This window comes from Sus scrofa, chromosome 11, assembly GCF_000003025.6.
Source record: "Sus scrofa isolate TJ Tabasco breed Duroc chromosome 11, Sscrofa11.1, whole genome shotgun sequence".
NCBI lineage: Eukaryota > Metazoa > Chordata > Mammalia > Artiodactyla > Suidae > Sus > Sus scrofa.
Window position 1 is genome coordinate 47,836,107 of NC_010453.5, and position 26,937 is coordinate 47,863,043.

At 38.1% G+C, this 26,937-nt stretch overlaps 1 protein-coding gene across 2 annotated transcripts in view; it reads left to right on the forward strand.

The window, feature by feature from the left end:
* Positions 1-26,937, forward strand: part of UCHL3 (ubiquitin C-terminal hydrolase L3) — a 56,764-nt gene that overhangs the window by 7,070 nt on the left and 22,757 nt on the right. For both annotated transcript variants that reach the window (XM_021065167.1, NM_001077227.1), the window contains 4 exon segments: positions 8,974-9,102; positions 13,302-13,458; positions 13,825-13,910; positions 15,696-15,743. In XM_021065167.1, coding sequence (XP_020920826.1) covers positions 8,974-9,102; positions 13,302-13,458; positions 13,825-13,910; positions 15,696-15,743 — 420 coding nt within the window.

Here is a 26,937-nt window from a genome sequence, read left to right on the forward strand (position 1 = left end):
CTTGTAAAATTATCATAAGGATTAAATAAATTATTACATGTAAAATAGGCAGAACAGTATGTAGAACAAAGCACTAACTGTGTGAAGTTAGCTGTTTTTGATGTTCCTCTCTTTCCCTAATCTCTCAGATCCAGTAGATCTGCGACTCTGGTAGACCCTTCTTTCAGAATCTGTCCCAAATCTGGCCGCTCTCTTCATTTCTACCTCTGCATCCCACGCCGCCATCATCCTTAGTTTGGGCAGCTGCAATAGATTTCTACCTAGTTTTTCTGCTTTTTTCTTTACCTCCCTAAAATCTATTCTCAAAATACGTCCAAGGCAGTTTTATAAAAATGCAAGGCACATCTTGGGTTTCTTGCTTAAAACTCTCCAAACACAAAATGATGGTCTGCTGCTTGTTCTTAACATACAATTCAGGCGGCTTACTGTGGCCTAATGGGGAGGTACTGTGTATCTCTCTTGCACATATGCTGGGCTGCAATCTTTGCACCAGCCCATCCTTCGCTTGAGTCATTCTGATCTGGGTTGTTTCATGGCTGGTTTTTTCTTGTCACTCATGCTTAACTTGAAGTTACCTCCTCAGTGAGTCTTTCCATGGTTACGAAACTGCTGTCCCTTCCTCCCCCAATCACCCATCCTGAATCCACACCGACATCATGTCTTGTCTTATTTTCTCTATAATACTGAACCATCTTGTGAAGTTATCTTGTTTATGTGTTGACTTGTTTATTGGGTGTTTCCTACCACTAGAATGTAAGCTCTCTGAGAGCTAGGACATGTCTGAAGTACTGAGAATGGTGCCTGCTTCATGGGGGCTCCCAACAAATGTTATTGAGTAGAAGAAGGAATTTTTTTTTTTTTTTTGGCTGCGGCTGTGGCACACAGAAGTTCCCAGGCCATGCAGTGAACCCACGCCACCTTAGTGAAAATGCTGGACCCTTAACCTAGTGTGCCACCAGGGAACTCCTGAATAAATTTTATATAGCTGCATCATGCTCCAGAAAATCTTTCTTAAAATTATCTTTAATGTGGTCATGGATCTTTTGCTTGAATATTTCAGTGAGAAGTCTTCTATTTCATAAAGTGGTTTAGGATTTTTTAATTATAATTAGAAAAATATGTAATAATATAGAGTAATTATATTTATATTTCTTTTTATGGAAACATAGTCTGCTTTTCTGGAACTTCCTTCAGTTGTCTGTATCTTCCCATTGAAACCACACAGAGTAAATCTAATTGCTCTTTCATGATATTACTAAAAATATCTATGGAAAAGGATTATAACAATTTAAGTCTTCTCGGAACTTGCCCAGATTCTCCAGCGGTGATGTCTTCCAAAACCTTATTACTCCTGGTCACCTTTCTTTGAGCCAGCTTCTGTTTGCCATCATCCTTCATAAAATAGGCCTCCCAGAGCTGATATCATATTCCACTCTGAATAATCTATGTTGAAATAGTGCATTACTACATTATCCTGAGTAACACAGCTTTTAAAGCAGATCGGCATGGCATCACTCATGTTGACAATTGTGTAGTCAGTCCATATTATTAAGTAAACTCTTTTTCTTGGTAGCTACGTCAAATGTTTTCAGTATTTTGCCATTCTGTACTTACATACTTTCATTTTTGTTTGTTTGCTAAATATCTATTAAAATTGATTTTGCAGAGTTCCCATTGCGGTTCACTGGGTTAAGAACCCAGCATTGTGTCAGTGAAGATGTGGGTTTGATTCCCCAGCACCAGGCTTGGTGGGTTAAGGATCCGGTGTTGCTATGAGCTGTGGTGTAGCTCACAGACTGGCTCGGATCCAGCGTTGCTGTGACTGTGGTGTAGGCCGGGAGCTGCAGCTCCGATTTGACCCCTAGCCTGGGAACCTCCATATGCCTTGGGTTCGGCCCTAAAAAGAAAATAAATAAATAAAATTCATTTTACTAGTTTCCCTACTTTAGGAGCCATTGTTTTCTCATTTAACTGTCAGTTATTCTCCTAGTTCTGCATCTAGCAGTTATTACTACTAGTATAATATCAGACAATTACTAGGTAATTATGATTGCTGTAATAACCCAAATCGTTAGTAAAGTAGTAACAAGGCAGAGACTTGCTGTCCTGAGGAGGATATTAAAGACCAGAGCAAGTGGCTTTAGAACAAATTTGAAAGGAAGGTAGATTTTATTTTTCCATTTTTAAAATTAATCAGATGTTAGATTTTTTTTTGTTAACCGACTGTCACCTAAAGAATGAGGAGGAATTCATTAAAAACAAGAGGGAGAGGCTAACTGTTTTTGAGATAGAAGTCCAGTTTGCGTGCAGAAACCCGATGGAAAGAGATGGTCGCTGATATTTTGAGAACTCTGTGGCTCAAGTTAGTGAGCAAGGTACAAAACGATACCTCAAGCAGCGGGAGGCAAGTAAACAGGTCCCAGAGCAGCCTGAGCTTTGCATGTGGGTTCTAGCGACCTGACCTTGAAAAGTCACAGAACCTCCCAGGCTCAGTTTCCTCACTGGTGAAAGGATGTAATAAAACCTCCCTTGCCAGTTGCAGTAAAGGTGAAGTGTGTTAAAGCTCCTAGCATAGTTTCTGATACATGATACTCTTTAAAAGCGTTTACGAATAATTTTTTTTTTTTTTTTTTTTTGCTTTTTAGGGCCACACCCCCAGCATGTGGAGGTTCCCAGGCTAGGGGCAAATCAGAACTGCACCTGCCAGCCTGCACCACAGCCACAGCAATGCAGAGCCTGAGCTGCGTCTGCAACCTACACCACAGCTCGTGGCAATGCTGGATCCTTAACGCCACTGAGTGAGGCCGGGGATTGAACCTGCAACCTCATGGTTCCTAGTCGGATTCGTTTCCACTGCACCACGATGGGAACTCCATCTTTTTTTTTTTTTTTTTTTTTAAATAACTTAAAATATTTTGTATTTGGTGGAAATTTTATCTTTGGACCATTGAATAAAAAGGATTAGTTAAGCGGGGATCTTTGATGGGCATATGTTCTAATTTACTAATTATTTTTCTCAGCAGGCCAGACTTTAGTGGCATTACGAAAATTCAGTGAGTTAAGTTAGATTTTTTTATTATTTTATGACCCAGTGTTCAAAAAAAGCCAGAAGACTATCAACTATAATGGAAAAAATAAAAATCATAAAATAATAAAAAAATAAATTCTTAAAAAAAAAGCCAGAAGACTGATATTAGAGCTTATGAATCCCTTCATCATGCTTGATGCAAATAGGATGCTCGTCATTGTGTAGAGATGGCTTTGCAAATCCGTATACTGTATAGAATACTTTGTGAGTAGTCTGGAAAGTTTTTTTGGAATAATTTTAAAATTGTTATCTTGTTTTCTCCCTGTTTTGTAAATTTAAACAAAATATGTGAATATCAATTCTGTAGATTTCTATCTCAGCAACTACATCTAACTATTATAAAAATAACACCTTTCTTTCTTTCTTTCTTTTTTTTTTTTTTTTTGCTTTTTTAGGGCCACACTTGTGGCATATGGAAGTTCCCAGGTTAGGGGTTGAATTGGAGCTGCACCTGCCAGCTCTACACCACAGCCACAGCAACGCCGATGCAAGCCATGCCTGTGACCTATACTGCAGCTTGTGGCAATGTCGTATCCTTAAGCCACTGAGGAAGGCCAGGGATCGAACCCACATCCTGATGGATGCTAGTTGGGTTTGTTACCACTGAACCATAACAGTCCAAAAATAACACTTTTTGTAAAATACTGGAAGGTAAAAAGTTGAGTTCCCATGATCCAAGCCAACTGCTGTTAATGTTTTAGAGAATTTCTTTTTAATCTTTCTATTTCATTATGATCATCATGCATACAGGTAGTTTCCTTTGCTTTTAATTTATAAAAGTAAGATAGCTTCATAATTTAAAAAAAAAGTGAGAGATCAAATTTGAAGACCCTTTTCTTCACCTTTTCTCCACTTCCCAGACGTAGTTACTAGTAATAGCTGCTTTCTTATTCTTTCTATTCATATGATCACTTCCTTTGTGCATCTGACTCTTACTAATCAGGCGTCAAAGGCTGCATCAGGTTGCATTGCTGTACTTAATAGATATTAATTGAATTGAACTTCTTTTTACCAATCTTAGTTGATTGGCAATGTGAGTAAAAAGTCAGGGAAAGTATGATTTCAGTTAAATTTTAATCATTTTTATATTTTACTTAATCTGTTATTTAATCATTGATTGTGTCCTTGGTTTGATGCTAATCACCGCTAATAGTTGCTGCCTTTGGTTGCTAATTTTTATACTCTTTAGCTTTGGTTGACGTGGAATAAGTTTACAGCTTCAAGATAATTTACCAATTTTGTCCAGACTGTTTTTTCACTAAAACGTTGAACTGTTATTTTCAGTTTGCAGCGCAGGTGTGAAAATTACTCTGTTATGTGTACATCTTGTTTTATAACATCATAGCAGTATGGCTTTTGGAAGCTTATAAAATGAAGTAAATTTAAATCTTTTATCAGGATTTATGGTACTTTGGCCTAATAGTATGCCTTTTAGGGCTTTCAGTTCTGTGTAGGAAATATTTGGAATTGATAAAATAAATGCCCCATTTTAGATTAGAAGCCAAATGAATCTTTACTGCCTCTTTAACTTCGCACAAATAAGAACAGATATCTATTGAATACTTATTATAAACATAACAGAGACTTGTAGACATACAGATGGCCAGATCATCTATTACAATAGAAGAAACACCGTCTTTAACAAATGCAGTAAATTTGTTGCAAGTTCAACAAATATAACTTGAATGGTCTCTGGTTTGGTTAGCCACACTGCTAGGCAATGGGGTTAAAAAGATTAATAAGACACAGTTCCTTCCCTTGGGTTTGCAGTCAGTTTTAGGCCTCTTGGTTTCTAGGTAGAATTAAATATTGAGGAGGGCACAGACTAAGAATTTCAGAGAAAGTGGAAAAGGGCGAAGGAAGTTGTTTGTAATACTTCGTTGGACTTTATTAAAGTCTGGAATCATGAATAGGAATCAGCTGAAGAAAAGGTATTAGGTAGAGGAGTCCATTGATTTCTGTGGCCCTGGACTGTTAGAGAGCATGTGACTCGATGAACCTAATAGATGTGGAGCACATTCTGCCAAGAAAAGTTTTAAAATTCAGTTATATTTCTTATTAAATATATCTAGGACCTTGTTTTTGACCAGCCATGTTATTATTAAGTAGAGTTTCTTCCACAGGTAAAGAAATGGAGAGAAGTGGAAAGTAGCCCTTTAATCAGGAAGGTCTTGTTTTACACAACTGACTGGGAGATGAATAACACTGTTTATGTAATACAGCATGGTTTCTATTGGTTTTGCAAGAGCTCATTTGCTGATCTAAGTGCATGTGATTGTTCTTCAGGAAGAAATGCCCAAGGCATCTCTTTGTTTTTGAATCTCAGATAATGTTTAGACCAGTAGATACTGCAATGTGTTCTTGAGGTAAGGCAGAGTGATGCATTTTTTTCACCTTTTTAAAAAAATTAAAGTACAGTTGATTTACAACGTTGTGCCTATTTCTGCTGTACAGCAGAGTGACATAGTCATGCATATATGTGCATTTCTCTTTGTATAGTATCTTCCATCGTGGTCTATCCCATGAGACTGGATATAGTTACGTGTGCTGAACAGTAGGACCTGTTGCTTATCCATTCTAAATGTAATCGTTTGCATCTGCTCACCCCAAGCTCCCAGTCCATTTTACTCCCTCCTCCCTCCCTGTTGGCAACCACAAGTTTGTTTTCTCTATGTCTGTGAGTCTGTTTCTGTTTTGTAGGTAGATTCATTTGTGCCATGTTTTAGATTCGACATATAAGTGATGTCATATGGCATTTGTCTTTCTCTTTCTGACTTGCTTCACTTAGTATGAGAATCTCTAGTTGCATCCATGTTGCTTCAGATGACATGATTTCATTCTCTTTGATGGCTGAGTGGTATTCCATTGTATATACATACCACATTGTTGTAACCCATTCATCTGTTGAAGGACATTTAAGTTGTTTCTATGTCTTGGCTATTGTGAATGGTGCTGCAGTGAACATGGGGTGCACATATCTTTGAATTGTAGTTTTGTCCAGATATATGCCCAGGGGTGGAATTGCTGGATCATATGGTAGTTCTTTTTTTTGTTTTTTTTTTCTGTTTTTTTACCATTTCTCGGGCCGCTCCCGCGGCATATGAAGGTTCCCAGTTCCCAGGCTAGGGGTTGAATCGGAGCTGTAGCCGCCGGCCTACACCAGAGCCACAGCAACTCGGGATCCGAGCCGCGTCTGCAACCTACCCCACAGCTCACAGCAACGCTGGATCCTTAACCCATTGAGCAGGGTCAGGGACCGAACCCGAAACCTCATGGTTCCTAGTCGGATTCGTTAACCACTGAACCACAGTGGGAACTCTGTGTTTTGTTTTGTTTTGTCTTTTTTTTCTTTAGGGCCACACCCTGTCGCACATGGAGGTTCCCAGGCTAGGCGTCTAATCAGAGCTGCAGCTTCGAGCCTATGCCACTGCAACGCCAGATCTGAGCCACGTCTGTGACCTGCACCACAGCTCACTGCAACACCGGATCCTTAACCCACTGAGCGAGCCCAGGGATTGAACCTGCAACCTCATGGTTCCTAGTCGGATTCGTTTCCACTGCACCACAACAAGAACTCCTGGTAGTTCTATATTTAGTTTTCTGAGGAGCCTCTATACTGTTTTCCATAGTGGTTGTACCATTTTACATTCCCAGCAGTGAAGAAGGGTTATCTTTTCTCTACACCCTTTCTAGCATTTGTTATTGTAGACTTATTAATTAACTGCCATTCTGACCAGTGTGTGGTGGTAACTCATTGTAGTTTTAATTTCCATTTCTCTAATAATTAGTGCTGTTGAGCATGTTTTCATGTGCCTACTGGCCATCTGTGTGTCTTCTTAGGAGAAATGTCTATTTAGGTCTTCTGCCCATTTTTGATTTTTTTTTTTTTTTTTTTTTGCTGTTGAGTTGTTTTTATATTTTGGAGATAAGCCCTTGTTGGTTGCATCATTTGCAACTATTTTCTCCCAATTTCATAAGCTGTCTTTTTGTTATTTTTTTTATGGTTTCCTTTATTGTGCAAAAGCTTGTAAGTTTGATTAGGTCCCGTTCATTTATTTTTGTTTTTATTTCTATTGCCTTAGGAGACTAACGGAAGAAAACATTTGTATGGTTGATGTCAGAGAATATTTTGCCTATATTCTCTTCTAGGAGTTTTATGGTTAATGATGCATTTGTAATATGACTTTTTATTTCCTCTGCTCCTTTTTTTCTAACAGGTAAAATTTAGTTTTAATGGTGTCCTTTTTAAAATCATCAGCTTTATTCATTAAAGTCATTTATTAAGTTTACTATGAAATTGACATTTTCATAGTTCTTTTTTCTTTTGCTATCTGCAATAGATTATTTTCCTTTGAGTTCTTGAGTTTCAAAAAACCACTGATATTTTATTTTCCTTTGAGTTCTTAAGAGTTTCAAAAAACCACTATTCTTTTGTTACAGTTGTTTTGCTAAATATAAAAGACAATGAAATCGGGTAGGTTTCATTGTGTATTGGAAGTCAGGAAGCCAGTAGGTTACTTTTTATATCAGGCATTTTCTGGTGTTCACACAAGTCACGTGGACTCTTTTGGCCTTTTTTTGCTCATCAATATAAATGTCTACTATCCATCTTTAAACTATCAGGCGTCATTTTTAAGAAATCTTTTTATTTGCAGTATAGTGGATTTACAGTATTGTGTTAATTTCTGATGTATAGCAAAGTGATTCAGTCATACATGCAGATATATATTATATATATATATACACACACATTCTTTTTATTTATATTCTTTTTCATTGTGGTTTAATCACAGGACATTAAATATAGTTCCCAGTGCTATACGGCAGGACCTTTATGTTATCCATTCTAAATGTAATAGTTTGCATCTGCTAACCCTGACTCCCACTCCATCCCTCCCCTGCTCCCCTCCCCCCTTGACAACCACAAGTCTGTTTTCTCTCAGGCATCATTTTTGATAATTAAGATAAACCTAATGTTGATTTACTACTAAAATAATTCTTTTTTTTTTTTTTTTTTTTTTTCAGTCTTTTCTAGGGCTGCTCCTGTGGCATATGGAAGTTACCAGGCTAGGGGTTGAATTGGAGCCAAGGCTGCTGGCCTACACCAGAGCCACAGCAACACGGGATCTGAGCCACATCTGCAACCTACACCACAGCTCACGGCAATGCCAGATCTTTAACCCACTGAGCAAGGCCAGAATCGAATCTGCAACGTCATGGTTCCTAGTCGGATTCGTTAACCACTGAGCCAATACGGGAACTCCTAAAATAATTCTTTACATACTGGAACTTAGATGTATTTGCTTAGAAGTGAAATGTTGGAAATGAATTTAACATATCAACCAAACCACCTTGTGTATGTTTGGTGAAGTCCTGGCTTATTATATTCAATCTAAATTAAATGGATTTTGAAAAAAAAGGTTTGTAAATTTTACTATTTTATTTTTGTCTTTTTTAGGGCCACACCTGTGGCATACGAAGGTTCCCAGGCTAGGGGTCTAATTGGAGCTGTTGCTGCCGGACTATGCCACAGCCACAGCAATGTGGAATCTGAGCCATGTCTGACCTACATCAGAGCTCACAGCAATGCCATATCCTTAACCCACTGAGCGAGGCCAGGGATCAAACCCACAATCTCATGGTTTCTAGTCGGATTCATTTCCCTGTGCCATGACAGGAACTCCTGGGTTTGTTAATTTTAAATGTTTGTTAACTGATCTAAATAAAATTGCTGTTCATGGAAAACCTGCTTTACTTCAGTCTAAGGGAACCTCAGTAACATTTGTACCTTCCATTCCCTTTTATGTATCAGATACATAGTACATACACATCGATTATTTCTTTGTTAACAGTATACTGTACTGATTTTTCCCCCCTTTTACCAGTTTCTCAAACAACTAGGTCTGCATCCTAACTGGCAATTTGTTGATGTATATGGAATGGATCCTGAACTCCTTAGCATGGTACCAAGACCAGTGTGTGCAGTGTTGCTTCTCTTCCCTATTACAGAAAAGGTAATTGTTAAGTAAGATGTAGTTTCTGGTGAGTACAGACTTCTCTTTCAATGTTGAATTAAAACCATGCTCTTCTTTAAGAACAAATGACTTCCTTCTTGCATTAAATGAGGAAATCTAGGCAATGGGGACACCTAAAAAATCTGTTTTATTCGAGAGGTATATTTAGATTTTGACCTATAGATTGACAGTGAAGCCCTGAGTCAGTCTTTTCAACTCGGGTTAGTTTTCTCTTTTTATGAAATGTGGTTAGTTTGCCTCAGTGGTTTCAATGTGACATTTAGTCACATTTTGATGTATATACTTTAAAAATGTTAAGTACTAGGATCATCTTAAACCTGGCTTAGAATGTGTATGACACATGAATAAAGAATATTCAGGTTTTCAGTATATAAAAAATGTAAATGTTTTCTATACAAAATGTAAACAAATCTTTGTCTTAAGGAGATGGTTGTAACTAACGACATGGTTTACATTATTTTCAGAATAAACTTGACTTGGATGGGAATCATTAAGCTTAAATACAGTTTAATTGGCAGATTTTGGATGCATTGGGGATTCTAAATAGCTATTCTTGGATCTCTGTATCTAAATTCAAATCTCCATATTCCAAGCCTTTCTTCTAGAATGATGTCATGTAGATATATGTATTATGGGCCAGAACTTTTAAGGTCATTTTAAAACAGCTTTGAGTCAATATCCTTCTGATTTTTCTTTTTAAACTTAGAAATAATAAGATGAGCTCAGCATTGTAAAAAATGAAGTAAATGTTTGGGAAGATGTGAGAAAAATGAGTAAGTACTTACACTTACTTAAGTAAGTAAAGAATATAGTGGTATCCACCTCTTTTTGATATCCCTTGCAATTTGATGGATCCCTGTTTCCGCTCATAAGTGACATAATAAAGTCACTCTCAAAAGATACCTGCTGAATGTTTTAGAAGATATAAAGTGTTTCAGTTTTCTAAGTTCTGATTTAGAAACTGGTTATGTAGTTGTGAATGGTTTCAGCACACTAACAGCAAAAGAACTGTCATGGATACCTCATTATTCTTTAAATAAAGTCAGCTGCAGTATTTAAATGTACTTTGTCATAGTCCGTACCAGCTAATGAATCATAGGTGGAGAGGCTATAAATTTATTTCTCTGATATTTTCATTGTCTCTTAACTGTATTTTTTCACTATGGTCTGCCATAATTACTTTTCCTCTTTTCCTCTATCATTTTAAGAAATTGATGCATTTCCTGTATCACTTTAGGGTTGTTTTCCTAAACGGTAAATCTGGAGAAGTTATCAAATCACAGTTTCCTTTGTCACCAGGGAACATTGATCTTTTTTATTATTTGTTTATTTATTTATTTTGTCTTTTGTACTTTTTAGGGCCGCACCTGTGGCTTATGGAGGTTCCCAGGCTAAGGGTCTAATCAGAGCTGTAGCCACCAGCCTACACCAGAGCCACAGCAATGCCAGATCCGAGCCTCGTCTGTGACCTACACCACATCTCACGGCAGCTCGGGATCCTTAACCCACTTGCCAGGGATCGAACCCGCAACCTCATGGTTCCTAGTCAGATTCGTTTCCGCTATGCCACAACAGGAACTCCGATCTTTTTTATTTTTATTTTTATTTTATTTTTTTTTGGCTTTTACGGCCACACCTGTGGCAGATGGAAATTCCCGGAGCTACAACTGCTGGCCTGGGAATATATACAACCTATACCACAGCTCACAGCAACGCCAGATCCTTAACCCACTGATCAAACCCTTATCCTCCTGGGTGCTATTTGGCAGGGAACATTGATCTTAAACAACAATAACAAACTAAACTGTAGGACCATATAAACATTTCGGCATAAGACCCTACTGTATTGAGCCTTTGTGCTTTTATTTTTTTTTTATTTAAAAATTTTTTTTGTCTTTTTGCCTTTTCTAGGGCCACTCCCGCAGCATATGGAGGTTCCCAGGCTAGGGTCTAATTGGAGCTGTAGCCACTGGCCTACGCCAGAGCCACAGCAACGTGGGATCTGAGCTACATCTGCAAACTACCCAAAGCTCACGGCAGTGCCAGATCCTTAACCCACTGAGCAAGGCCAGGGATCGAACCTGCCACCTCATGTTCCTAGTCAGATTCGTAAACCACTGAGCCACGATGGGAACTCCTGAGCCTTTGTGTTTTTAATCAGTTGAACTTACATGGGTGAATTAATGGTTCAGAATTTATAGTAAAAATGTTATTTAAGAATTTGATTTAGAAGCATGTTCACAAAGATTGTTTTTTTAAGGCATACATACTTTTGTTGTTAGAAGTAGTTCCTTAATTATGGGTTTTCAGTAGGCATCATTTGTTTCTTTTATTCCAAAGATCAGCTAATAAATATTTTCAACTTTGCGGGCCTTATAGTCTCTGTTACAGCTACTCAGCCTTGCCATTTAGTGTGAAAACAGCCATAGGCAATACAGAAATAAAGGAGGCAGCGGATCAGATTTGGCCTGTGGGCTGTAGTTTGCTGACTTCCTACTCTATTGGAATCTGAAAACTATAAGAAAACAGTAAAACAATAAAGTAATCTTTCTACCCTCCTCCTTTTCCCTCCTCATTTTTAAACCTTATTTTTAAAATTCTTTTTGCAATTGGGAAAATGAGGCACAGAGACATGATGTAACTTGCCAGAGTAACATAGCTAATAATGCCAGAGCTGGGTGGTGGATTCAGGCAGTCAGATGTAGGCCCACACTTTACATTCATTACGGTACCATATTGTTTTTATAACCAGTTATTATAGGTAATGGTGAATGTTATGAATGTCATATGTCTATAAATATAGTGTGAATTTTGTTAATACAATATGATTTAACAATAAATGGTTAAATCATATCGGATTAAATGGTTCCTAGTCGGATTTGTTAACCACTGCGCCACAATGAGAACTCCTAAATGTAATTCTTACTATATTTTTAAAATATTTACTTTATGTATGCATTGAAAAGCCCGAAAGGATATACAAAAGCTGAACAGAGTTTATCTCTGGTACAAGATATGACTGGAGAATTTTTAATTTCTATTTTTCACAAAAAGACAAAAAAAAAAAAATTACATTTATACCAACCTATAACCACTCTATAATCATGGACAGATTTCTTAGTCAGAATATGTAAGTCTGTTTTATTCTTTTTTTTTTACAAATTTTATTTTATTTTATTTATTTATTTTTTATTTTTTTGTCTTTTTGCTATTTCTTTGGGCCACTCCCGCGGCATATGGAGGTTCCCAGGCTAGGGGTCTAATCAGAGCTGTAGCCACCGGCCTACGCCAGAGCCACAGCAGCGCGGGATCCGAGCCGCGTCTGCAACCTACACCACAGCTCACGGCAATGCCGGATCATTAACCCACTGAGCAAGGGCAGGGACCGAACCCGCAACCTCATGGTTCCTAGTCGGATTCGTTAACCACTGCGCCACGACGGGAACTCCTGTTTTATTCTTTTTAACATGCTTTGTGGTATTCCATTAAGCTCTGGCGTGTTAACCAAGTCCCATTGATGGATATTTAGAACTTATCCAGCTTTACATTTGAGTTCTTTTATCTTTTTTTTTTTTTTTCTGTCTTTTCTAGGGCCACACTCTTGGCATATGGAGGTTCCCAGGCTAAGGGTCTAATCGGAGCTGTAGCCACAGGCCTACACCAGAGCCACAGCAACGCAGGATCCAAGCCACATCTGTGACCTACACCACGGCTCACGGCAAGCCAGATCGTTAACCCACTGAGCGAGGCCTTGGTTCCTAGTCAGATTTGTTAACCACTGCGCCATGACGGGAACGCCTATCTTTTTTTTTGTAAAGTTAAAAAGAATTGTACACTTGTCAATTACTCATAGGTATTTTGTTTAGATACTTTTTAGACTTTGACCCATTAGCATTCATTGATGATTCTTTTTCTTTTTTTTTTTTTTTTTTGTCTTTTTAAGGCCACACTCTCGGCATATGGAGGTTCCCAGGCTACAGCTCAGATCCAAGCTACAGTTGCCGGCCTACACCACAGCAAAAGTGGATCCTTAACCCAATGAGCAAGGCCAGGGATCGATTCTGCGTCCTCACGGATACTAGATAGATTTGTGCTGAGCCATGAAGGGAACTCCCTTGAGTCCTTTTTAGTATTCTTTTCAAATGTAGAGCATTGGCTTTTTTTTTTTTTTTTCATAGTATGAAGTATTCAGAACAGAAGAAGAGGAAAAAATAAAATCTCAGGGACAAGATGTTACACCATCAGTATATTTCATGAAGCAAACCATCAGCAATGCCTGTGGAACAATTGGGCTAATCCATGCTATTGCCAACAATAAAAACAAGATGCACTTTGGTAAATAACTTATCATTACCTTTATCTTTGTCTCCTTAAGTTATGTTAACCTGTTGAGCAGTAGATGGTGCTCTAGTTCCTTCTTTCAAAGTATTAAAGAAAGTTTTTCTTCCCAGCTTTCTTTTATAATGGAAATGTATATACTATTAGAAAAAGTATTAATCCTTCTCATTCTTTTACATTTTTGATAAACAGAGGTTTAACAAATAACTTAAGCTCTGTCATTTCATCCCGGTGTTGTTATATTCCTAACTTATCATTGAAAGGATTTTACCTGAAAAATAGTTAGCATACTTCTAATTTTTCATATATCAGTTTCTTTGAGATATCAAGCCTTTTCAATTTTATCATCTTTAATATTCTCAGAATCTGGATCAACCTTGAAAAAATTCCTAGAGGAGTCTGCATCAATGAGCCCTGAGGAACGAGCCAGATACCTGGAAAGCTATGATGTTAGTACCTTTTTCTGTCTGGATCTCATGTGTGGGCACGGATCTGTGGGGTTGTAGATTCTGTTCGGGGGTTTGCCTTGAAACTATAGTTTTAAGCAGTTATGGCTTTTGTTGTATCCATTGAAAAGGCGTTCTGTACTTTCCAGGTAACATTATTGGAATACCCATAAATGTTGATAAATTGCCACTTCCTTTCTACATTCAGAGCTGAATAAGAGAAAAAAGGCAGTTTGATTTACAGAGTTATAAAATATCTTATGGTTGACCATTCCTTATCATTCCCTCCCTGTAATAAATATATGCTTGGCAATACCCTGTGTGTCTTTCACTGGGAATTTGGAACAAGGCAGAAGACCAAAGGTTTAGAGTAGATGTTAGAACATTTTCTAGATGTTTTATCAGTGTAATAATATTTTTGCATGTGTAAAGTCACAGGCCACATAGTCTAGTTTTAAATGATTATATCATTTCATAGAATTATTTTAAATTGGTATTTATCTTTTATTATATTTAAATATATTTCTCTTTTGAAAGCTTTTTAGGTAGATTGTAAGTTCTTTGAAATTAGAAACAGTATAATGTATACATTATTTGGCTAGAATATGTGTTATGCAGAGTTTATACCCAGTAAATCCATTGATATGATTATGTTGTTTTAGCATTCGAATATATTTTGATTAAGTTGCTTTTTCTTTAAAAAATCTGCAGCTCTCATAAAAGTCTTAATTTTATATAAAAATAAAATGAACGCCATAAAAGTCACCAGTAGTCCCGCCAATGAGAGGTAGCCACCATTATTATTTTTTATACAGATAAGTGTATACACAATTTTTAAAAACAAAAATTTGAGCATACTGTAATATTGTTTTATACCTTGCTTTTTTCACTTAACTTATCACAAACGTATTATATACCAGTAAGTATATATTTGACATCATCATTTAATGACTGCCCAGCTTTCCATTGTATAGTATTTTATTTAAACAACAAATTATTGGCAGAAATATAATATTTTCCCTACTTCTTCACCACTGGAAAAAAATATTAGAAGGTATATCATTGTAGCTAAATCTTTGCAATTATCCTTAATGATATGTGATTATGTGCAGTTATATGTAAATACGTAAACTCCTAGAAGAGAAATTGCTGGATCAGTTTGCATGTTTTTCAAGCTGTGATACTTATCACTAAATTGCCATTCATAAAGGTTGTACTTTCACCTGTAATTTACTTCTTTGCCCAGTTCTCTTCATCTTTGCTGGTAATGGGTATTGTAAGAGCATTCTTTTTTTTTTTTTTTTGAAAGTTCAGGTATCTAAAATCTCTAGCTTCTGATAAATGCATGTTTTTTGCTCCGCCTTAAAGTGCTGACTGAAGCTGCATGATTAAGCTTAAATACAGCCGGAGCTGCAGAGTAGCATGTAACCTGGAGAAACAGATGAGCTAAGCTTCTTCAGTCTCTATCTGTGAGATGCTTACTTTATTCTAGCCTCTGTGAATAAAGTTTTATTAAATAAGGTAAAGACTCCCACTTACCCCTGGCAATTACAGACAAACAGATACTCAGTTTCCTAGGTCTTCAGAGATTTGTGGTTTGGAAAAGAGAGCGATCCACTTGGTTCCTCCAAAATCATTCTTAAATATTCAGTGTGAAACTGTTCCAAAAATTTCGTCCAATTCATTGTTTCTTAATGAGGCTTTAGATGTTAAAATGTAGTGTTGTTTTCATTGAAAAAGTTGGATATAGTCATTTTTCCCTGTTAACACCTTATATTCTTATTACAGGCCATTCGCGTTACTCACGAGACCAGTGCCCATGAAGGTCAGACTGAGGTATTTCACATTTTCAAAACTTTCCTTGCTACACATAAATTTAACCACAATATTATTACATGACATGTAGTTTTAGAAAATTATTTGGACTTTTTTTCCCTGTGAGGGAATGCACTTATGTAAAAGTAGTCATGAAATAGCCCAACAAGGTGGGGGTTTTGCTGCTGCTGTTGTTTTTGTTTTTGTTGTTGGGTTTTTTTGGCCACACTTGTGGCATGTGGAAGTTCCTGGGCCAGGGATTGAACCTGAGCCACAGCAGTGACAGGGCTGGATTCTCAACTGCTAGACCACCAGAGAACTCCTAAGAACATGTTTTGACCAACCGCTAACATGCCTGTTGATAACAGCCCTCGGTTTGTCTGATTTAGACGGGTTGCAGATTGTGTGCTGTTGGCTTTGGCTAACAAGTGGCCTGTGTCTTTCCCATCAGGTTCCTTTGACCTGCAAGTCTTTTGAGGAAAATACCTGTGCTGTAGTAGAGGTAGATGGCCTGCATGGTTTTCAAGAGTCTTCATCATGCTCAGCGTCTAGTCAAAAGCTGAATCACTGTCTTTACTCAGGAAATTTGTTCTGGGCCATGCAATGACCTTTACCAGCGTCTCTCTGTTGGCTGGTCAGTTCCTTAGCTCTCTTCTCGTTCCTTAGGTTACGACTCTTCCCTGTCTCTGTCTCTTGCCCCTTTTATCATTCTCTTGGTTTCCCTCATTCCTTTTTCCATGGCTTCTTCTTTTTTTTTTTTTTTTTTTTTTTTTGTCTTTTTGCCATTTCTTGGGCCACTCCCATGCATATGGAGGTTCCCAGGCTAGGGGTCTAATAGGAGCTATAACCACCAGCCTACACCAGAGCCACAGCAATTCGGGATCCAAGCCGCGTCTGCGACCTACACCACAGCTCATGGCAACGCCGGATCGTTAACCCACTGAGCAAAGCCAGGGATCAAACCCGCAACCTCTTGGTTCCTACTTGGATTCGTTAACCACTGCGCCACGACGGGAACTCCTCCATGGCTTCTTTTTCTTCCCTCCAAACCTCACTCTCCCACTCTTGGGGGAAGTTTGTCAAAAGGTATTTTAGTAAAAGATGACTAGAAGTTAATTAAAGGTGTTTGGTAGTCTGTTTACAACACGTTTAAGTATTAACACGAGCGAATTAGAGCTTTTTTCTTCATTTTTATCACATGTGTAATTTGAAACCATACTTTTCCATGTACAAAGATGACATTGCCTTTATGCTTTAAAAATGCTTGGAAAAATACTCATTTAAAAATAGTGAACTTAAATATTCCCACTATCTTCAACAAGTTTTATTTTTGGAGAAAATAATTTGATACTGTGATATGACTGCAGCTTTTCATAGCTCTGACTGGTAACTATGAATGTTTATAATAAAACCATTTAGGAATTTAAACATAAATTCTCCATATAATCATATCATACCTCCTTTTTTTAAAAATGATTTTTTTATTTGTTCCATTATAGCTGGTTTACAGTGTTCTGTCAGTTTTCTACTGCATAGCAAAGTGACCCAGTCACACATACATATATACATTCTTTTTCTCACATTATCTTCCATCATGCTCCATCATAAGTGAGCAGATAGAGTTCCCAGTGTTATAAATATCACACCTTCTTGGTTGCTCTCAAGGTCTACTTTCAGAGGTGTGAACTGTTCCTTTTTTGACTAAGTTTACTCACACCAAGAGGTACGTCTAAGTGGTTTTAACACCAGATTGGAAATGAACAGGATGCTCTGGTTTTTTGTATTGCTCTATGTGGGCCTTACCATGTTCTCAGTCTTCACTATGCTGTACTTTTTTGTTTGTAAATTTGTAAGGTTAAAGTTAGTGATGATGATGATAAGCATGAGATTATCGTAAAATATGAAAGTCATTATTTAAAAGAGGGAGTTGCGAAAGGTAAAGGTGCATCAACGATAAAGTGAAAACCATGTACTAAAGATTAAAAACGCTTTAATATATGCTTAAAAATTGTCACTTACATCTTAAACATTTTAAGCATTTATTACATGCTTACCAAGTTGTCTCTGGAGTTCCCGTTGTGCCTCAGCAGAAACAACCCCTACTAGTAACTATGAGGATGTGGGTTCGATCCCTGGCCCTGTGGTTTTAGTGGGTTAAGGATTTGGTTTTGCCATGAATTGCAGTGTAGGTTACAGATGCGGCTCACATCTGGGGTTGTTGTGGCTGTGGTATAGGCCAGCAGCTATAGCTCTGATACAACCCCTAGCCTGGGAACTTACACCTGTGGCCCAAACCAAAAAACAAAACAAACAAAACCAAAAAGCAAACAAACAGAAAAAACAGCTAAAAAAATTTTGTCTTTATGGTACCTTCTCATGCCTCTTTTTTGGCCTTTGTCCAAATTATGGATTTTAATATCTCCTATTAGATCATGTTCACATCTTTTTCCAGACCTAAACACCTTCCTTTTTTTTTGTCTTAGATGCCGGTTAGACATCACCTGAATGGCCAATTTTAGCATGCGCTTGTTCTTGTTTGAGTTTATTATCTCAGAGTTAAGCTCTTTCTTTCCTCGATTTCCTGTTTCTTATAATAGTTCCACCATACATTTTTTCCCACTATCACTAATCGATAAAAAATTAACGTCTTGCCTTGAAGGTTAGCTTCTTATATAGATTTTCAGTCTTTATTCTAATTCTCTCTCTCCTTTTTTTAACACAATTCTGTCAGATTACCTTTCCTGAATTGTAACTAATCCTTCAACTAGTCAAATTTTTCTGAGAGTTCTGTAAGTGCATAGAAAGCAGTGATTCTAAAGGGGAGGTGGAGGAGTTCTCTTGTGGTGCAGCGGTTTAAGGATCTGGCTTTGTCAATGCAGCAGTCTGGGTTGCTGCTGTAGTACGGGTTTCATCCCTGGCCTGGGAGCTTCCACATGCTGCGGGCACAGCTAAAAATAAACAGATAAATAAAGGTGAGGTGGAAGGTAGAAGTCAGTGTTTTCTGGATGGCCTTTTTCAAACTGAATTGTAACAAAAATTAATCTTTATTAATTAGTAGAGAATAACTGCTACAGTGAGCCCTGTTTTTGGTGCGTATTATAGTCTCAAAGTTGTATTGGAGTAAAAAAAAAAACTGTTTGGGAACCATTCACCAAGCTTATGCAGTAAATTTCATCCTCTTTGCCCTGCTGTATCCAAGATTTTCCTAACCCTTGTCTTTCTAGCTCTTGAGCAGTGTTTTCTCGTTAAAGATTTCTCTCTAGCCATCCCTCACTTTATTGCTGCCATGCCTTTACCTTTTGCAATTCCCTCTTTTAAAAATATCCTTTTTTCAACCTCTGCTGGTCCTAATTCTCCTTCAAGATTTGGCTTAAATACCACCTTCTGCGTGAAGCAGTTCACCCTTTCTATGGGCTCTTTTATATCACTCCTACTGTTTGCACTTTAGCTATTTATTTTCATATTCCTTTTTATTAATTTAAGGTGTATGTTTTTTCACGTTTTCTAACAGCTCTGAAATTAGGGTGTATCTTACAGTTGTTGTCATAACTTACTTGATGATATATTACTTTCTTCAGTAGTATGTAAAGTGATACATCTTAGAACCAGTGGTGCCTTGGATTTGCTGAAATGTGGTGTTTTATGGCCCTTTCTGTGGCTCTCAGACTAGGCTTGGTGTCTGGTCCCTTTAGGCACACTCCAGAGCATCCCACACCATTCCTGGCACACAGGCACAGCACAGCACATATTTATTCATTCATAAGAATTAGCCCAAAACTATCCTTAGTGGTGTAAGAACTACCAAAAAAAGGCTAGATCTTGGTTTTCTGTAGTCCTCGGAGTTAATAAAACACAGCTATTAGCCATTATTCCTTAATAGGGCACTATTAAGGCCTTGGAAGGAGCTCAGTTCTTTGTTGTGTGGGCTGTTTTGTGCATTCCAGGGTGGACCGTGGATTCTTATTTTCTAGTCACTATATGTTAGTGACTCCTAGCCACTGAGAGAACGGAAACCCACACCATGCATTTCCAAATTCTGTATCAATCAGCCTGAACTCCTGAAGTAAGGACAGTTTTTGTGGTCATGTTATTTCTGGCTCATCTGCCATCTATGGGCTTAAGAGTGTCTGACATAGTATTGTCTCCATTGCTCTCTGTGTTCCAACACATTGTTTTTGGTCAGGTCCTGCAAAACACCTCAGTCTTTCCCATTTGTGTCTGTCTGGTTGGGCTGCTGTAACAAAATACCGCAGACTGGATGACTTACACGATGGAAATTTGTTTTCTCACCATTCCGGAAGCTAGAAGTCAATATCAGGGTGCCATAGGGTTGGCTTCTGACGAGGCCTCTTTTCCTGACTTGCTGTCAGGTGCCATCTCACTGTGCCTCACGTGGCCTTGCTTCTTTGTGCACGTGGGGAGAAAGGGAGAGAAATCTCTGGTGTCTCTTCCTCTTCTTATAAGAACACCAGTTCTATCACATTAGAGACTCATCCTTATGATCTTAATTCCCCTAAAAGCCCTGTCTGCAAACACAGTCACACTGGGAACTAGGGTTCAGTGTATGAACTTTGAGGGAACACCGTGAGTCCAGAGCACCCTCTGTGTGCTCTCTAAGGGCCAGTCCTCATCTGGGTGTACCCTTCCTCTTTGCATAGTTGACACCTTCTCATCCTTCAGGTCTCACTTTAAAAGTCATTTCAGTCTACAGTAGTTTTTTGGTTGTTTTTCTATTCCACTTGTTTACTAGAATATGAGTCCCATGAGGACAAGGGTCTTTTTTGTCACATTTACCTTGAGTTCCCAGGATGATGCTGGGCAATATATGGGAATTTATGGGAAATCACATAGTATAAAAGTAAGGAGTACAGGATGTAGGTGTGTATACTGACTCTGCTGCTTAGTAACTTGGGCAGGATCCTTTCCTAGCATAAAATGAAAATAATAGCATCTGTCTTATGGGATTGCTGTGAAGATTAATGAGTTAATCATAGAAAGTGCTTAAAATAGTGCCTGCCATTTAATAAATAAATATTAGGTGGTAATTTATTTTACTAGGCATTCAGAAAAATGAATATGAATGGTAGAGGATAAAGTTGAAGCAATAGGGTGAAGCCAAATCAAGAGGCAGCTTGGATTTTATAAACAGTAGGGAGCCATCAGGATGGTGTGTTTAGTGTTCAGCGTATTGAATTTAAGGTGAGTTCATGGGTCATCTGTGTAGAAATTGGATATGGAATCTAAAGCTCCAAGGAGATATCTGGGGTCTTGTTTTTAGTCAAGGAGTGGTTAGAACCTTGAGAAGTCTACAGAAGGAGAATGGTGGTGAACCACAATAAATCCTTGGGGCATGCAGGTGCTCAGGGAGTGGGTAGAGGAAGAGGAGCCAGGAAGAACATTGTAATAACAGCTGACATCACTGAGACTGTCGGTCATTGAGTAGGCGGGAGTTTATGGAGTGCAGAGATTGTTGACTAAATGAGAAATCAGTAAGATGAGCCACCAAAACAGTGCACTCTTTTAAGATTGGCCACAACGTGCAGCCATAGAGTAGTTGTTTACTTGTGTCATTTTCTTCATCCCACCATGGTTGTCCAGCAGACTTTGGCTAATCCAGAAATTTGGGCAGAAGCCCCACCTCACTTAGGCTTCACTAACCTATACCGAAAGTTACTGCTTTCATGTTTCCCTTGAGATTGGGAAGATGAAAGAACAACAGTGGGATATGAGGAAATTGAATTCTAAGTGTTCTAAAAATTATGAACAAGTATCAGTGACACAGTAATGGAAGCAACCTGCAAGTCAAATGTAAAGGCAAGGAAAAAAATCCAAAAGACTATTTTGTTAGCCTTCAGACTCTAGTCTTCATTGATATTTATCTAAAAAGCACTTTCTAGGTGCTCCCTATGTGGCACAGCAGAAACTAATCCGAATGATATCCATGAGGATAACAGGTTCAATCCCTGGCCTTGCTCGATGGGTCAGCAATCCAGCATTGCTGTGACCTGAGGTGTGGATTGCAGATGCAACTCGGATCCTGTGTTGCTGTGGCTGTGGTGTAGGCGGCAGCTGTAGCTCCAATTGGACCCCTAGCCTGGGAACTTCCATATGCCATGGGTGCAGCCCTAAAAATTAAAAAATAAAATAAATAAATAAAAAAAATAAAAAGCACTTTTTTGTCATTTGTGGTATTTTTGTTTCTAGTCGTGGCCTTTTCTTTTCTGCCTAGAGCACGTCCTTTAGTATTTGCAGTAAAGCTGGTTTAGTGTTGCTGAATTCTCTTAGCTTTTGCTTATCTGTAAAGCTTTTGATTTCTCCTTCAAATCTGGATGAGAGCCTTGCTGGGTAGAGTGATCTTGGTTGGAGGTTTTTTCCTTTCATCACATTAAGTATTTCATTCCCTTCCCTTCTGGCCTGCAGAGTTTGTGCTGAAAAATCTGCCAGTAACCTCATTGGGGTTCCCTTGTATGTTATTTGCTTCTTTTCCCTAGCTGCTTTCAGTATTTTCTCTTCGTCTTTAATTTTGGTCAGTTAATTAATATGTGTCTCAGGGTGTTCCTCCTCAGGTTTATTTTATATGGTACTCATTGCATTTCCTGGATTCGAATGAGTGATTCCTTTCCCATGTTAGGGAAGTTTTCAGCTATTATCTCTTTGAGTGTTATTTCTGTCCCCTTCTCTCTCTCTTCTCCTTCTGGCACCCCTGTAATGCAGATGTTGGTGCGTTTAATGTTGTCCCAGAGGTCTCTGAGACTCTCTTTATTTCTTTTCAATCTTTTTTCTCTTTTCTGTTATGCATCAGTGATTTCCACTAGTCTGTTCTCCATCACAATTATTCATTCTTCTGCCTCCTGTATTCTGCTGTTGGTTGCTTCTAATGAATTTTTTTTTTTTTTTTTTTTTGGTCTTTTTGCCTTTTGTAGGGCTGCTCCATGGCATATGGAGGTTCCCAGGCTAGAGGTCTAATTGGAGCTGTAACCACCAGCCTACACCAGAGCCACAGCTCATGGCAACGTTGGATTCTTAACCCACTGAGCAAGGCCAGGGATCAAACCTGCAACCTCATGGTTCCTAGTCGGATTTGTTAACCACTGAGCCATGACAGGAACTCCCGAATTTTTTATTTCAGATATTGTATTTTGCATCTCTCCTTAAATTTTAAATCTTGTATGTCTTTGCTCAGTGTTTTCTGTAAATTATCCATCTTTGCCTCCAGCTTATTTCCAATGTCTTGCATCATATTCAGCATCATCAATTTAAAGTCTTTTTCCTGGAGGCTGATAATCTCCAGATCACTTAGCTGTTTTTCTGGGTTTTTTTTCTTGTTCCCTTATCTGAGTTTTAGTTCTTTGCCTTTTCATTTTTGTAGGTTTTCGGTGTGGTGTCCTTTTTGCAGACAATAGAGTTGTAGCCTCTCTTACTTCTGATGTCTGCCCCCCTTGTGGCTGAAGTTGGTACCAGGCTTGCTGTAGGCTTTCTGATGGGAGGGACTGGTGCCTGCCCACTGGTAGGTGGGGCTGATTCCTGTCCCTCTGGTGGTGGGGCTTTGTTTCTGGGTGAGATTAGATGCAGCTGTGTGCCTGGGGTGTCTTTAGGCAGCCTGTTTACTGAGGAGTGGGGCTGTGATCCCACCTGGATTGTTTGCCCCAGGGCTGCTCAGCACTGTTGATTGGGCCAGATTTTGCCAAAATGGCCACCTCCAGAGGAACACACACTGATGAATATTCCTAAGGGCTTTGCCTCCAATGTCCTTTCCCCACAGTGAGCCAAGATTCACCCCTGTTTTCCCAGGAGATCCTTCAAAACTGCAGTCAGGTTCGACCCAGATTCCTAGGGAGCCTCTGCTTTGCCCTGGGACCCAGTGCACGTGAAAGTCTGTGTGCGCTTTTCAAGAATGGGGTATCTGCACAAGCCCCACTGGCCTTCAATGCCAGTTGCTCTTGGGGGCTCTTTCTCCCAGTGCCAGATCCTCAGGTGTGGGACTTGACATGGGGACTTGACTTGGGGCTCAGAACTCATTCCTGTGGGTGTGTCTCTGTGATACAGTTACTTTCCAGTCTGTGGGCTTCCTACCCAGTAGGTATGGGGTTGCTTATATCACATAATCGTCCCTCCTACCTCTTGATGTGGCCTCCTCTTTGTCCTTTGGAGTAGGATATCTTTGAGAGTTTCCAGTCCATTTGGTTGAGGGTTGTTAAGCATTTGGTTGTAATTTTGTTGTTTTTAGGAGAGAAGTTGAGTTCCAGTCCTATTCTGCCATCTTAGTCCTGATTCCAGAAAGCACTTTCTAAAGTTTGTGATTTGTCCATATTTTTTTAGAAGCCAGCCTAGATGTGAATAGAGATCTCTTGATGATATGTTGTTAATTTTACTTTTTACAAAAAGAATAAATATGCTGCTCAGGACCCTCCGTGTAAATTTATAGTAATAATGAAAAATAATAGGAGCTGGCACAATTATTTATTTATTTATTTATTTTTGCTTTTTAGGGCTGTACTTGTGGCATGTGGAAGTTCCCAGGCTAGGGGTCAAACTGGAGCTGTAGGTACCAGCCTACACCACCACCACAGCAATGCTAGATCTGGGCCACATCTGCAGCCTACACCACAGTTCATGGCGATGCCGGATACTTAACCCACTGAGTGAGGCCAGGAATTGAACTCACATCCTCATGGATCCTAGTCAGGTTTGTTAACCACTGAGCCATGATGGGAACTCCCTTATGTATTTAAATAAACATTCTAGTATGGAAAATATAGCAAAAAAAAAAATGCTTTTAGTGTCTATGTTATTTACTTTGGGTCTTTTAAAACTAATTTTTAAAAACAGTTGGGATCAAACAATTGTGTGGGATTTTTTCTTAATATTTTACTATGAGCATTTTTTAAATTTCATCAAACCTCTTTGATTGTTTATGTTTGTATACTCTCATGTGAATGAACCTTAATTTACTTTCCATTTTCCTTAACTTTTGCTGTTTAGATTGTTTTCAGTTTTTCAAGTTAAAAATATAACTTCACTGAATATCTTTGTTTTTTCATCTATTCAGTCTAGGTTCCTTCTTTAAGGTCAAGGCCTAGCTAGAATCGCCTTGAGTCAAAGGGATAAACATTTTTAAGGTTCTTGTTGCATAATAGGAAATTATTCTTTCTTTCACTTGATTAACCAAGTGGTAACTGCTAGGAGCTGAATATACAAAGATAAATAAGATGAAGTTTGTGTCTTCAAGGATCTCATACTTCAGTGGAGATAGCCTCAAAAGTAGCCCTTGCCAGTGTTGGAATTCCACTTTTAAATTTTGACTTGTTTGATAAAGGGAAATAATATAGTTGATTGCTAAGACCATTCAAAAATCTTTTATAAAAGTTTATGAATTAAAGCCATGAAATTCATTTATAATTAATTTACGGTGAAATATGTAATCTGTTGTGGCAAGTGTTGTCTTATAGGAGAATGTTTATTGGGTATGCAATGGGTAAATTCTGACTTCAAGTATGTGTTCGTGTGTATGTACACACAATTTAAGATAAAATGTGTGTGTGTATCTAGTTGGCTTTTTTGTCCCAATCAGTGCAGACTGTCAAGGCAGGGGATGGGGGATTGTGTCAGATTTCATCTTCATTAGATGTATAAGTGTAGTTTGCATGGCTTCATTTTACTCGGAATTATAGTTTTTACTTAATTTTGATTATGTTAGAATTATAAGGAATTAAGATGCTCAGATTTATTTTCCTTCTTTAGAGATTTCCATTTCTTTCAAAGTCAAGTAAAGAATAAATCTCTGAAGAAGGGAAATAAATCTGATTAGGAAGAAACTTACTTCATATATAATGTACAATTTAAGGTTCTGATTATCTTGAGAGAATCAAACGGGAACAGTAAATGAAGCTGATGAAAAATATCCTGCATTTTAGCTGTATACTCCAGTTCTGTCAAGAAATCTGAAATTGTAACTTTCTGATCTTTTTTTTTTCCATTTATTTTTCATGCCCCATTTTCTTTATTACATTCCAACAGGATGTAGGGTAGATCATTTTGGGCAACTTCATTTTATGTCATTAACAGTTGAGAAATGCCCTGGAGTGTCTACACTGACTCCTTATACTTTCGCCTCTGTCTCCTTCTGTTGTTGTTATTTCTTCCGTATACATTTCCTGACTAGAGGCCAGTTTAAAGAGCATGTGCAAGATTGAATGGGAGAGCTGAGTTTGAAGGATGGAGTACGCATTAGGATTAGTCATAGTGGGGGAAATATTATTGAAATAGTTCTTTTTTTTTGGTTCTTTGTTTTCAACAGTGACATTGTCTCTCCATAAGTGCAATCAGTTCTTTAATATCACCTAAAAATAAATGATGGTTAAATGGATTAAATTCGTTGTTGAAAGGATCAGAATGTAGTTACACCCTGTCCTGTTTATATTCCCCCCCTCTTTTTTAGGTTAACAAGTATTTTGTCCTAAATGAATCAAAATAGTCTTTTTTTTCTTTTTTATTCTTTCTGCATCTTCTTTTTCTCCTATATCAGGGTTTTGGAAACAAATCTATATAACTACATAAACATAATACATATATATATATACACATACACACATATATAACTTCCATATGCTACATATATATAACTTGCATCTAAAAATGTCTTCAGCAATAAATATAGAGTTGAGATTGTGTTTGGGGATGGTGGGTTTTTCTGTTTGTTTTGTTTTAAACTACAGCTTTCTAAAACAAATGGTTATTAAGATTTAAGATTTTTTTCACTTGTAGTAAATAAGAATCTTATTTAGAGCTGCTTTCAAAGTGTAGAAAAAAAATTTCTGGAGCTTAGTTTTGTCAGCTTAATAATGGTAAGCTTGAGTTTAATGTAATGTGTAGAGATATAGGTCATTATAGTAATAAGGATTTCTTTCTTTCTTTCTTTCTTTTTTTTTTTTTTTTTTGTCTTTTTAGGGCCGCACCCTCAGCATATGGAAGTCACCAGGCTAGAGCTTGAATTGGAGCTACAGCTGCTGGCCTGCACCACAGCCACAGCAACATAGGATCCAAGCTGTGTCTGTGACCTATACAACACCTCATAGAAATGCCAGATCCTTAACCCACCGAGCAAGGCCAGGGCCTAAACCAGTATCCTCATGGATCCTAGTTGGCTTCATTACCACTGAGCCACTGTGGGTTGCTGGAAACATTGGGAATCATTTTGGGGTTGTTACAGTATCAT